The sequence below is a fragment of the Hylobates moloch genome, unplaced genomic scaffold, assembly GCF_009828535.3.
Source record: "Hylobates moloch isolate HMO894 unplaced genomic scaffold, HMol_V3 SCAFFOLD_26, whole genome shotgun sequence".
Taxonomy (NCBI): Eukaryota; Metazoa; Chordata; class Mammalia; order Primates; family Hylobatidae; genus Hylobates; species Hylobates moloch.
Window position 1 is genome coordinate 394,335 of NW_026652301.1, and position 13,727 is coordinate 408,061.

Below are 13,727 nucleotides of genomic sequence, written 5' to 3' on the forward strand. Positions count from 1 at the left end.
GGAGGCCGAGGCAGGTGGATCACTTGAGGTCAGGAGTTCGAGACCAGCCTGGCCAACATGGTGAAACCCCATCTCTACTAAAAATACAAAAATCAGCCAGGCGTGGTGGCAGGCACCTGTAATCCCAGCTACTTAGGAGGCTGAGGCAAGAGAATCATTTGAACCTGGGAGGCGGAGGTTGCAGTGAGCCGAGATCACGCCACTGCACTCCAGTCTGGGTGACAAGTGCAAAACTCCGTCTCAAAAAAAAAAAAAAAAAAAAGTGACACGGGTCACTTCCGGGCTGAAGGGCTGAAAAGTCTCCCTACGTGCCCCTGTAGTTCCTCTCTGCTCTGTGCCACAGTAACATTGGAGGTCCTGTGTTGAGACGGTTAATGCCACAAGATGGAAACAGCCTGGATCCCTGAGCTATATAAGCTACTTCTTATATAAGCAAGAAATAAACCCTAATGTGCAAAGCCACTGAGATTTTGGAGTTTATTATAATTGCATCACCCTAACCTATCTTGATTAATATAGATTTCCAATCTGGAATTCTACGTCACATCAAACTATCAATCAAGGATAAAGATATCTTCAGAAATGCACTATTTCAGATGACTTCTGTCCCATGCACCGTTTCTTGAGAAGCTAGTGGAGGCTGAGGAAATAAGGCAGAATGATGGTCCCCCAAAGATGCCCATGTCCTCATCTCCAAATTCTGTGAATATGTTACCCTACATGGCAAAAAGGACTTCGCAGATGTGGTAAGTTAAGAATCCTGAGCTGAGGAGAGGAGCCTGGATTACCCAGGTGAGTCCAATATAATCATAAGGGTCCTGATAAATTAAGGAAGGAGAGAGGAGGAGGAGAAGGAGAGTCTGAGATCTGAGGATGCAACAATACTGGCCTTGAAGATAAAGGAGAAGTCAAGAAATGCTGGTGGCCTCTAGAAGCCGGAAAAGTCAAGGAAATGGATTTGCCCCAGAGCTCCCAGAAGGAACACATCTCTGCTGACTCTTCAATTTGAGCCCAGTGAGACCCATTTCAGACTTCTGACCTCCAGAACTGTAAGACAATAAATGTGTGTTGCTTTAAGCTACTAAGCTTGCTGTAACTGTTACAGCAGCAAAAAGGAACAAATACAATATGGTAATGCAGGAAATAGGAGTGAATACATGTATTAGTTCGTTTTTATGCTGCTGATAAAGACATATCCCAGACTGGGCAATTTACAAAAGAAAGAGGTTTAATGCACTCACAGTTCCACATGGCTGGGAGGCCTCACAATCGTGGCAGAAGGTGAAAGGCAGGTCTCACATGGCAGCAGACAAGAGAGTTTGTGCAGGGAAACTCCCCTTGATAAAACCATCAGATCTCGTGAGACTTACTATCACGAGAATAGCAAAGGAAAGACCTACCCTCATGATTCAATTGCCTCCCACTGGGTCCCTCCCACAACACGTGGGGATTGTTGGAGCTACAATTCAAGATGAGATCTAGGTGGGGACACAGCCAAACCATATCGATACAGAAGAGAGTGAAAGGAGATCCCAAGACACACCTGAGCATGAGGTTGAGCGAGCAACCCGTCCTGATGGGAGCAGACAAGAAGACCCCAGGAGAGACTTCATCAACTCCACACTGACACAACACCTAATGTGTGTGAAGGCTCTGGGGAGATTTACACAACTGGAGAAGAGTTGAAGGATAAATTGGGGATCATAGAAAAGTATGTAAATAAATTTACAAAACAAGACAATATTTGTTATAAAGGAAATGAAAAGATAAGCAGGAAAGGAGACATAATAATAATGGCTCAGCTGTCACTCCTGTCTACCTAGTTGCAACAATAAAATCACTGGGCATTGATTTAGCCCCAGTAACATACACCTAGACAAGAAGGATGTATGACACAGAAGGGTGCTGGGGGTGGGCGGGGGCGGGTCAGCTGCAGTGAAAGAGCTAAATCCTTCCCTTGCACAGACAATGCCTAAAGCTGAGTGAAATCTGGAAGCAGCAACATAACAGGTTAACCAGGGATATGAAGTTAATACTAAAAAACCAGATAAAAGAGCAGAAAGTGATGTGCAGGGCGCCATCCGGGGCCACTGTTTTTCAACGAGGACTTTGGTTCTGTAAACTCTGTGTGTTACGTGCATGCACAAGTTTGATTAAACATACAAGGACTGACGAAATATTTGCAACAAATGTGACAGGAGGCTTAAATATTATTAATATACTATAAAGACTAGATGGGTGAAAATGGTTCATTTTAGTTGCCCTTGCGTGGTGGCATTGTGGATAATTATTTTTTCCTGCTAGTCTATAATTTTCTGTACTTCCCAAATTAAAACACAATAGGAGCAGGCATAATTTTTAAAACAAAGAAATGATCATACAATCTAATAAAAAATAAACAAGAAAAGAATTAGGTAGGCCGGGCACAGTGGCTCACGCCTGTAATCCCAGCACTTTGGGAGGCTGAGGCGGGCAGATCATGAGGTCAGGAGATCGAGACCATCCTGGCTAACACGGTGAAACCCCATCTCTACTAAAAATACAAAAAATTAGCCGGGCATAGTGGCAGGCTCCTGTAGTCCCAGCTACTCAGGAGGCTGAGGCAGGAGAATGGCGTGAACCTGGGAGGTGGAGCTTGCAGTGAGCCGAGATCGCGCCACTGCACTCCAGCCTGGGCGACACAGCGAGACTCCGTCTCAAAAAAAAAAAAAAACAAACAAAAAAAACTTAGGTAGCTATATTGGGAGCTGCTAAGATAATTAAGTTATTACAACTTTGAGAGCCCTGAGGCAACTGCCACTCTGCCAAGGAATGGTGGCATGGGTTTTCTTAATTTGCTAAAGCACTTTCCTGATTAAATATGCTTTCCAACAACAATGTGCCATTTTAAAATTTCATGCTTCATTTAAAGCCCTTCATTTTTGTTATAGACAGCCCAGCCCCAACAACCAGTTAAGCTCATGATTTTGTAACTGATGCTGGTTTGGATAGGGCTTGGTGAACATCTTATCAATGATAACTGGTCCCTGGGGATTGGGGTGGGGAAGATACTAAAAGAACAATTACATAAACTACATATTTTAAAACCTGTGGCTTCACAGAATTTTTTAATTAAAAAAATGAAAGATGTGCTTAATAGCACTAAATATTTGTGGAGGAAGAAATGAATTCGTTATGTTCTTCCTGGGCAAGAGTAGACATATTACATGCTCATAAAATTGATAAATTTAGAAGGACTGTGTCTGAACTTGGACATGGATCTCCACTGAAAGTTGAAATCTCAGAAAGCAGCCAGCTGGGCCAAACCCTTCCACATAAATGGTTTAAGAAATGTGATGAGGGTGAAGTAAGAGTGAAGTGGGAATACAGGCGACTTTGGGATTAAAAAACAATAACCCTATTATGTAAGGTTGATTTGTTTTCCTTTTGCAGATTCTTTTACCTTCTAAGCTATTAATTACCCATCTCCAACAGAATACCAAAGCATAAAGTTCTCTACAGCATACAGTGGTCTCAGAAGCTCTTATAATTATTCAAAAATAAAATGTTCACATCATTAATTTTCCTATCACTTGCAATGATCAAAAAAAATGAGAGGGTGGAAGGGACTCTTTCAAGGTCACGTTCATCAGAGTGAAACTGATTCCTAACTCCCAGCCTCATTCTGTCTTGCTAGGTCTCTCGTTCTCTAAACCTGATATATTTATCATGAATCATTAAACACAAATCTATTACCCAGTGCAATGGATTCTTCCATAAAATGAAAAGCAGCTTCACTTCTTTTGTAGGATTTTTTTTTAAAAAAAAAAGACTTTCGGTAAAGTCAGGTTTGAACACAGAGAATAATATATTCTTAAGAAAAAACAAAATGGTAAGGGATTGTGAAAGGCCTTGCTTAGTGTCCTGAATTAGCCCAAAGGCATCAAAGCGGGGATACCTACAAGACCTCAATGTTCTTATAAGGTAAGAGATTCATATCTGGTCTGCCAACTGGCATGTAATTGCTTTAAAAATCCAAAGAAGCCAGTTGCAGTGGCTCGTGCCTATAATCCCAACACTTTGGGAGGCCGAGGCAGAAGGATCACTTGAAGCCAGGGGTTCAAGGCCAGCCTGGGCAGCAGAGTGAGACCCCATCTCTACCAAAAAAAAGTTAGCTGGGCATAGTGGCACATACCTGTAATCCTAGCTACTTGGGGGGCTGAGGCAGGAAGATAGATAGCTTGAGCCCAGGAGGTCAAGGCTACAGTGAGCTATGATTGTGCCACTGTACTCCAGCCTGTGTGACAGGGCAAGACTGTGTCTCTAAAAAAAAAAATTAAAAAAAAAAGATAAGGCTGGGCCTGGTGGCTCATGCCTGTAATCCCAGGACTTTGGGAGGCCAAGACGGGCAGGTCACTTGAGGTCAGGAGTTTGAGACCAGCCTGGCCAATATGGTGAAACCCCATCTCTACTGAAAATATAAAAATTAGCTGGGCATGATAGTGCACGCCTGTAATCCCAGCTACTCGGGAGGCTGAGGCACAAGAATCACCTGAACCCAGGAGGTGGAGGTTGCAGTGAGCCGAGATCATACCACTATACTCCAGCCTGGATGACAGTGTGAGACTCAGTCTCAAAAAATTTTTTAAAAAATAAAATAAAAGTAAAAATCCAACGAAAATAGGGTGTGGGGTGGGGTGGGGGATCGGGAACTAGGCTTGCTCTAAGTTATAGCAAACTGAGTTACCAGAATCTACATCAAGGAAACAGCTACAGAACCAAGGACCCATTGCTGGGTACTTACCATGTGTCAGGCATCAATGTAAGTGCATTCCAGTGATCTCATTTCAGCCTCACAATCCTGAGAGGTGGGCATTACAATCCTCTTTTAGAAACAGGAAATTGAAGCTCAAAGAGGTGAAGTACTTATTTTAGAGTACCTAGGGTAACTAGTGACCTAGCTAGGATTTGAACTGAGATCTGATTCTAAAACCGATGCTTCTCAGCCTCCTCCCAGGCACCAAGAATGAACAGAAAGGTCAGAAGGAAGCATGAAGCAAATGAACACAGTCACATGTTTTCAGCCTAAGGGGTGGGTGAGTGCATTGGACATATTGGATATATATTTTATTAGTCTCATTCATTTTTTTGTGTTTAGAATAGTTCATAATTAAAAATAATTGAAAAGTTAAAAATAAAGAGGTTTCATCATTTCAGCCTTAGACAAAAATAAGAAAGTATTATAAACTTCTTGAGAATGCCAGTTCTTTGTTTTTCAAAGAAAATCAGACAATGTGGGTTTTTACCACATTGGATGTTCTTTACAGAACAATGAATAGGAGCATGGAACCAGGGGCACCCTCTTAGCAGCAGGAATGGCTTCAGGAGCTGCAGCCACATGGAAGCATGCTAGGCAGGGCGGCCCCGCACCCAACACAATTTTGTGCCAGAGATTTATTTGCTTCTTGCAGGTCCTCACAGAGAAGAGGAAAACCAGGTGGATGGGCATGTCTATATCCTGAAAAATAGGCTTTGAGGTTTTGGGAGACAGAAACAAGAAATGTGTTTTTCTCTGAAATCTACTCTTGCAAGTAAAAGTGATGCTAACCAAAGGAGACTGTGTACACACACAAAATCCAGCAATCCTGCCCTCCCGGAAATGGGGACTTTTGGATCCAGAAATCTTCTCCAAGGTCACCAATGCTTAACCAAGCCAACTGAAGGCCATTGTACTCCCAATACCTTCTGTAAGTAATTTACCTACTATGATTGTAATATATTTGGGTTTTCATCTGTAAGCTCAAAGCAAGGAATGGACATCATGGTTTCTTTACTACACAACATGGAACCTCTTTCTGCTAATGTGTCTCCAAATCTAAAGAAGTTATTAAGAGGGGGAAAAAAAAAAACAAAAATGTAATCTTTCTTAGGAACTTGTGGTAGTTTTGTGTATTAGTCCATTTTCACACTGCTGATAAAGACACACCCAAGACTGGGCAATTTACAAAAGAAAGAGGTTTGATGGACTCACAGTTCCACATGGCTAAGGAGGCCTCACAATCATGGCTGAAGGTGAAAGGCACATCTCACATGGCAGCAGACAAGAGAAGAGAGTGAGAATCAGTGAAGGCGGTTTCCCCTCATAAAACCGTCAGATCTTGTGAGACGTATTCACTACCACAAGAACAGTATGGAGGAAACCACCCCCATGATTATCTCCCACCGGCTCCCTCCCACAACACTTGGGAATTATGGGAGCTACAATTCAAGATGAGATTTGGGTGGGGACACAGCCAAACCATATCATATTGTTAGCCTAACGGTTTAGTTAGGCTGAGAAGTCTCCGGTAGAAATAGAGGCACATTGTTTGAAAGAGAGCAGACTTCCTTACTGTTTTTCTTTGTTGCTCTCATGTCCCTCTGCTGTGTGGCAACAGGACCTCTCTCTTCAGTAACTTTGTCTTAAATGAATTGTCACTGAGATCCTTTTCAGAGAAAAATATGATGTAATATAATATGTTTTTTGTATAGAAGATAACACAATTTGAACAGCAGGAATAAATTTTAAATAGAAGAAATTGGAAAGAATGTTGGGGCTAATAACACAGCTAAAAACATGAGAATGGTGAGGAAAAGTGAAGAAAGAAGGTTGGGGGAAAAACCTGAGTGGTATGGAAGGTATGAATCTGTTTGCCAGCCTGTCCTTTGACTGGACTAAACTCCTGGAGGGCATAGACTGTGCATTCTGTGGCCTGACAGCCTCAGCACCCAGCACAGAGCCCAAGACAAATTTGATGCATAGTAAACACTTGGATGAATGCATGTCATTTAGACTTAAGAATATATCAGTCATGTGCTCTCTGTCTTTGATTCCATCAAACCTTATGACACAACAAGATTATAAGCTGTTAGATGACAGAGATCATCTTCAATTTTTTAAATGTCTTCCTGATCCCTTAGACTAAGTAGGCATTAAACAATTAATACTAACGGGAAATTCGCTTCTGGGGGTGTGGGTAGGAAGGATTCAACTTTATTGAGCAGTGGTTCACTGCCAGATGCTGCAAAGCACTATACAAGTATTATCTCAGTTCATATTACTACTTCTCATTCATTTGGAGATTGCTGATCAGCATAATAATTGTAAGCTTTTTTCTAATGAACCCATTTTACAACAGAATTTTGAATACTAATACTTTATATGCAAAAATAATATTTTATATATAAAAATGCTTTTGTATACAAGTGTAGATATCAGTAATATATCTTAACCCTCAATATACTATTAGCATCCACTGGACCCACTTTTAGTTTTTTAGGTTTTATAAATTTCAAGCAGTTCTAACTATTTGTATGGATTAATATTTTATAACTTTATTCTTTCTTAGAGATGTTCCAAAGAAAAAGAGAAAAATATACTTTTTTTTAAAAAAAAGAAAGAGAATAAAACTCATTCGACCTTGCAACTACCATATGGGTCCAGCAGACCATTTAAGAAAATCTAAGATCCATTATGGCATCTTTGTAATTTTATTATTCCTATATCTTGAAACATTTTGCTATTTCATCATCTCAGGAACAATTACCCACCAGTTATATATCAATTATTCCCAAATAAGGTTTAAAAAGACTAAAGTAATAGAAACATACAGGAACAATGGAATAGATTAGAAAACACTGCCATTCAGTAGAATGTTCCTTGATGATGAAAATGTTCTATTTTTTCTTGTGCAAGACAGTAACCACTAGCTGCATACAGCTACAGAGAATTTGAAATGTGGCTAGTGCAATGGAGAAACGAAATTTTTATTTTTTTAATTTTAATTAATTTAGATTTAAATAGCTACCTGAGGCTAATAGCTACCATATTAAACAGCGTGGGCCTAGGGGAATGATTCATTAGTGAAATAAATTGTCACTATTGCATCATCCTCCATCTTTCTTATTGTGTTACCCAAAGTATTACATCATCTTTTTGGAGGATATAAAAGGAGACTAGAGACATCACCTTTGTAGTTTGTTTTAATTTCATTGACTAGAGTGGAGAATTTCAAATTTTTCATTCTTGCCTATAATGACAAAAAGAAGATAATTGACAGAAAGAGAGATTTCACAAACAACAGAAGCATCAGAGATGAATGCAAGCCATCACGCAACGGCACTGAAGACTCTAATGATGATGATGAAATTGATCATGGAAACGAAACCTCAGACTACGACTCTTCAGATGATGACATCATAGATTAATTCTCTTAAACTCTCTAAATATATTGAATGAACAACATATTTCTAAGGACAACAAGAAAACATGCTATTCTTATAGAGTCAGTCGTTCAAGAGGAAGGATTCCCTCAAATAATATTTTGTGAAAAGAACCTGGACCATCCTGTTTTGCTAAATGAATGTGGGATGGTATTCTTTCACCTTTTCAAGTTTGTATACCAAAATTTACTTTATATACAGTTTGAAAACGTTCAGGTGCTGAAGGTAGGTAAGTATATAAAGGTTACTAGAAGAAAACGGATAAAGTAGATGTGAAAAAGTTCACTGCATTGATTTAAAAAATTAAGTGTCCTTTGAACCCAAATGGTAAATGGTGATGACTATTTTTTTCTGGTATACTGAAGGTTAAAATTTGTGTATTATACTAATCAGTGTACCAGATTGCTTATTTAAAAGTGCAAAAATTTAGAAATAAGGTAGAAAATTATTGTATTTCTACTTAAATTAGTAATTTTGAAATGGTTAAAAATATGAGCGCTGGAGCTATACACACAGCCCTGGGCTGGAATCTCAAGTCCAATGCTTACTTAGTGTGTGACCTTTGGCAAGTTAGCCTGTCCCTCTAAAATCCAGCTCCCTTATCTGTAAAGTAAGGATTTAAAAATTACTTCCTCTCTTATATCATTTATAGAGATTAAATTTTGCATGCAAAGTGCTTAGCATAGTGTGTGGCACACAGGAAAAAACAGATATGGATAGTGATTTTATTATCTTTGAGGCGGTTAGAACAGCTCTCCTTATCTATGGGGTTTGGGAAGTTAACGTATATGAAATGATATCTACATCCTATTTGTTACCAACAGAACTTATCATTGCTGCTGCCCACTGTTTGTACCAGGTACCCATGTCCCAGGTGAAGTGAAGCCAAGGAGGGGAAATGTCAGCTTCTCGGGTCTGTGGACACTGCACATGATGCTGCAGAGGCCAGGGCACTGAAGCCTTTAAACCCAACTTTAATCTTCTCTCACACCAGAAAATTTCTTTTTCTGATTTTTAGATTCAGCAGATGTTACTTTAATGAACTCAAATTATGCATAAAAGTAAAAGGAACTGGGTAAAAACTTCCCAAAATCTCACCACTTGGAGAAAACACTATTACCCTTTCCAGGCTTGTCTCTGTAGACATACATACAAACATATGCATGCAATTTCACAAAAAGAGCTATCATGCTTTTGTTTTTGTAGTTAAAATAATCTTTCTGTTTCATTTGCTAGAAATCTCTATGGTGATTCTAGTCGGTGCTCTAACCTTAAACCACTGTATTCTGTGTACACACAAAGTAGTAGTAAAATGTGGCAACCGAAAGAAAATATTAACATCGACCTTTAAATAGCGGCTTAGCTCAAAAACCGAGGTGAGCTGTGAGGTTCAACTGGATTTTAAAAACAAGTGAAAATCAGAGGCCTTTGTTTTTTCTTATGAAAATATTGGAGAGAATGAGGACGGGGGCCCAGTATGTGTTGTGTGGCACACCCCATTCCCTAAATGGCTATTACTTGTGGAATGTGAAACTTGTGAAATTGAATGTTTAATAAAATGAGAACTCGCCTGTAACCTCAGTATATTTTCAGGGTTTAAAAATCTTATTTTATCTAGATCTCAACTCTTTCAGTCTTGGCATCAAAAAGTTATTTTTGAGCGCTAAACAAATATGAAAAGGATGGGTCTGGACTGAGTCTTGCTTTTCCCTGCCAGGGTAAGGGTTCATTCCAGAGGCCAGGCATGTGTGAGTCCTCATCGTCTGCATGCCACCCTGTCCCGGGATAAGCCAGTGGTCTACAGACCTAAACCGCTGAGGCCCCACCCCAGGGGACACGTGAGGGACCTTTATCCGGAAGTCTGACCTCATCACTTCTGAGATTCATTTTCACCCTGCCAGAAGCAATAAGAACGGATGAGAAGATGTTCACATACCAGTATTATTTTTACCCATTTTTATATTCTTCTTCTTATGGCTACTGCTTAGAAAATCAAGAGTGTTTTGCTACTCCAATCCCAGATAATGAAAATACAGTTATAGTGAAAGATTCTGTATTAGGTAAACTTCTGCTGATTTAAAGAGATTATGCTCCCAATTTTCAAACTAGTAAAGAGTTTATAAAACTGGATTTACTCTAAAGGGGTCTGAATAATCTGCTATAACCTGATCATTTTTGCATATTACAAGGAGCTTTAGTTAAGGGTTGGGGGAGATATGGGGGAGTTGAAGACCAGACTGTAGGGGCAGGGGGAAGAGGCACAGCTAGGGAAGACCCTATGGGAGAAGGGGAAGTGAAGCCAGAAAACACCAAATCTAGGCACTGACAGTCCCAGCAAAGAGGCAGGCAGGACAGACAACCCAGCCACAGCAAGACCAGCAGGAAGACCAAAGTGTTGACTCAGGCTGGCCACCAAGGAAAAAGGTCAAAAAGGCAAGTTCATAAAAAAAGGGTCTGGGTCTTCAGACCATGTAAAACCCTGTTTATCAAGCCAGGAACAACAAAGCCATTGAGGAAAACAGCTGATGGGTCCCATTGACAGAGCCACCTAATCCCACTCCCTAATATCATGACAGGGCAGGGGGCTGTGGAGGGCTTCACCTGGCCCCTCCCTACTTGGGAGAAAAAGGAAGTCACTGGTGAGGACACCTACCAGGACCTTCGGCACCATTCTTCTTTTCCCCCTCTATTGTCCCTCCTAGGCAGGTGATTGACCCCTCTAAAAATGTTTTCTCTACAAGAAAACTTACGATGGTGAGTCATCATTACATTAATAAATAAACTTTAGATAATAGCCATATCACTCTCTCTAGGCTATTAACAGTGAAAACACCACAGAAAATGTCTAAGGAAATGGTTCTCTTTATATTCTTTAGAACAGTGGCTCTCAAATGTGAACTCCAGACTCACAGCATCAGCATCATGTGGGAGCTTGTGAGAAATGCACATGCTCAGCTCCCACCCCAGACCCACTGAATCAGACGCTCTGGGGCCTGGGCCCAGCAATCTGTGTTTTAATAAGCCTCCAGGTACTTTCGATGCAAGCTAAAGTTTGAGAATACTGGCTCAGTGAAAGAACCTGGGAGGGAAGCCAGAAGACCTAGTTCAGATTCCAGCTCTGGATTCCATGGTCTAATTCAGTGAAATTTAATGAATAGTCATGATGTGCCTCTGTGCATTGAGGCTAATGCAAGAATGTGAGGATACTGAGACGAGTTAGACACGGTCCTTATCCCCAGAGAGAACATAATCCTCTATATTCCCTTGCTCCTCTAGAATAGAGGCTATTTTTGTTGTTGTTGTTCTTGCTTTGTTTGGTATTTGTATTTCTACTGCCTGCAGCATCACAGGCATTCAATAAACAGGTAGTGGATCAAGTGGTAGAACCATTCGATGACTGTGATAAATACTGCTGTACCACTCATCAATAATTTTAATGTTACTGCAGTACAGTTAACAGCAGCCACCCTTGATTTAATGTTTATCGCATGTCAGTGTCAAGTGCTCATCATACATCAGCTCATTCAATCATTTTAGGCATCCTGTGCTGTAAGCAGTATTTTTAGTCCCACCCTGCACATGAGAAACTGAGGCTCAAAATATTAAGTAATTCATCCAGTGTCACACAGCTAGAAAGTGGCAGCGTCAGTGTTGAATCCAGAAATATCTTCTTCCAAAGTTCATGCTCATGAATGTAGGGGTGGTCTAAACAGACTTTGGGGCTGATTTGTTTGGATCTGTGTCCCCACCCAAATCTCATGTCTAATTGTCATCCCCAGTGTCGGGGGGGGAGGGGGCCCAGTGGGAGGTGACTGGATTATGAGGGTGGATTTTCAGGGTTTAGCACCATTCCCCTTGGTGCTGTCACAGCGACAGTGAGTTCCTGTGAGATCTGGTTGTTTAAAAGCGTGTGGCACCTCCCCCCATCCCTCTTGTTCCTGCTCTGGCTATGTAAGATGCGCCTGCTTCCTCTCTGCCTTCCACCATGATTGAAAGTTTCCTGAAGCCTCCCCAGAAGCTGAGTAGATGCCTGTATCATGCTTCCTATACAGCCTGCGGAACTGTGAGCCAATTAAACCTCTTTTCTTTTTTAAATTACCCAGTCTCGGGTATTTCTTTATAGCAATGCAGGAATGGACTAATACAGGAGTAAATTTCCCCAAAGCCTCTAAGGTTGGGGGTTCATTATCTTCTCACCGTGTATTTACAACTGCATTTTGTAGGCATCACCTTAAGTGGTCCAAGACTAAGAAAACAACCAAGTATGGGGAGAGCTAGAGTGCTTGTATCTATACTTTAGGATTTCACACGCCAGAAAGAACATTCTTGAAGTGACAGATACAGGGTTGCCAGCTTCTTATTTTGCCAAGCACAACCCCTTCCCAAGTACTGATCAACAATCCCCCTCATTTCCTAGAAGGAAAAAAAAATGATGTCAAAAAAGTACAAGGGACATACGGTTAGAATAAAGGGTAACTGATTGCATTGCATGTATTTTCTTATATACAATGATCAATTTGTTCTAGTTTGCTCACTTTTCAGTAGATTAGCATTCGGTTTTCATTGAGCTTAAGAAAGTAAACAGTGTTAGGGACACTATACTAAAGGATTATTCTGCCCCTTAAGTCAGACAAAACTACTTACAGGAAAAAACAAAAGTGGACTCACAGGCCTGGCCAGGGCAGCCTTGAGGGGGGTATTGGCAGGGCCTCAAGTGGAGTATCCCAACCCAGTTAGGCTGGAGAGAACAGGACAGATGTGAGTCTAGCCCCAAAGCCCAAAGGCACGGGGAGGCCGGGTGTGGCTATCACACTGTGGGCCAGCATCGATGCCAAGGCAAATGAAAATGAGGTGCAAACAGGAGAAGCTGCCAGAGGTCTGAAGTCAGTCTCAGGCTCCAATGCCTGGGCAGCAACAGCCACTGATTCAACAATGGCTCCTTCTCCCTGTCATCTGGGCTATCATCATGCTTTTCTGCTTCCTCCTTGTTAGAAGTTAAACATCAATTTCACATATGTCATCTACCCTTTCTTGTGAATTATTCATGTCCAGGAGAGATCTGTTCCACTTGTTGGAGGCTGTAAGTATGATAAAAGAAAAAGAGGACTTATATCACAAGCAAAGATCTTACCTTACTAGGAGGTGGTCCATGGTCATCCAAGTAAGTGGAATTTCCTAGAAAATAAAGGAAAAAGTTGATGAATCCGTTTTTTAAACTTCAAATGAATTTAGTGCAAAGTTATTGAAAATAAGCATTCTAGTTATACAGTATTTCTACTCAGACAACAGTACCAAAGAAAAATGGGCAATTAATCACTGGTTTGACTGGATTTTGCTGATATTACCATGTTTGATTAATAGTTTCAGCTGTTACAAACATTCTACACACATGGTTATGTATGCACACAAACATACATAACACACGCAGTAACACGCACCATTTTTCCTCACCCATTTATCTGCTGAGTTTAGCTTAGACCATTGGT

At 40.8% G+C, this 13,727-nt stretch overlaps 1 protein-coding gene across 11 annotated transcripts in view; it reads right to left on the reverse strand.

Annotated features, from left to right (window-relative positions):
• LOC116463124 (uronyl 2-sulfotransferase) overlaps positions 1–13,727 on the reverse strand; it is a 442,893-nt gene that overhangs the window by 290,431 nt on the left and 138,735 nt on the right. For all 11 annotated transcript variants that reach the window (XR_004246585.2, XR_004246582.2, XR_004246581.2 and 8 more), the window contains exon 2: positions 13,373–13,416. Coding sequence is in view for 3 of the 11 variants with exons in the window: in XM_032146089.2 (XP_032001980.1) it covers positions 13,373–13,416 (44 nt within the window). In the remaining 8 variants the exon portion in view is untranslated. The remainder of the gene's footprint in view (positions 1–13,372; positions 13,417–13,727) is intronic.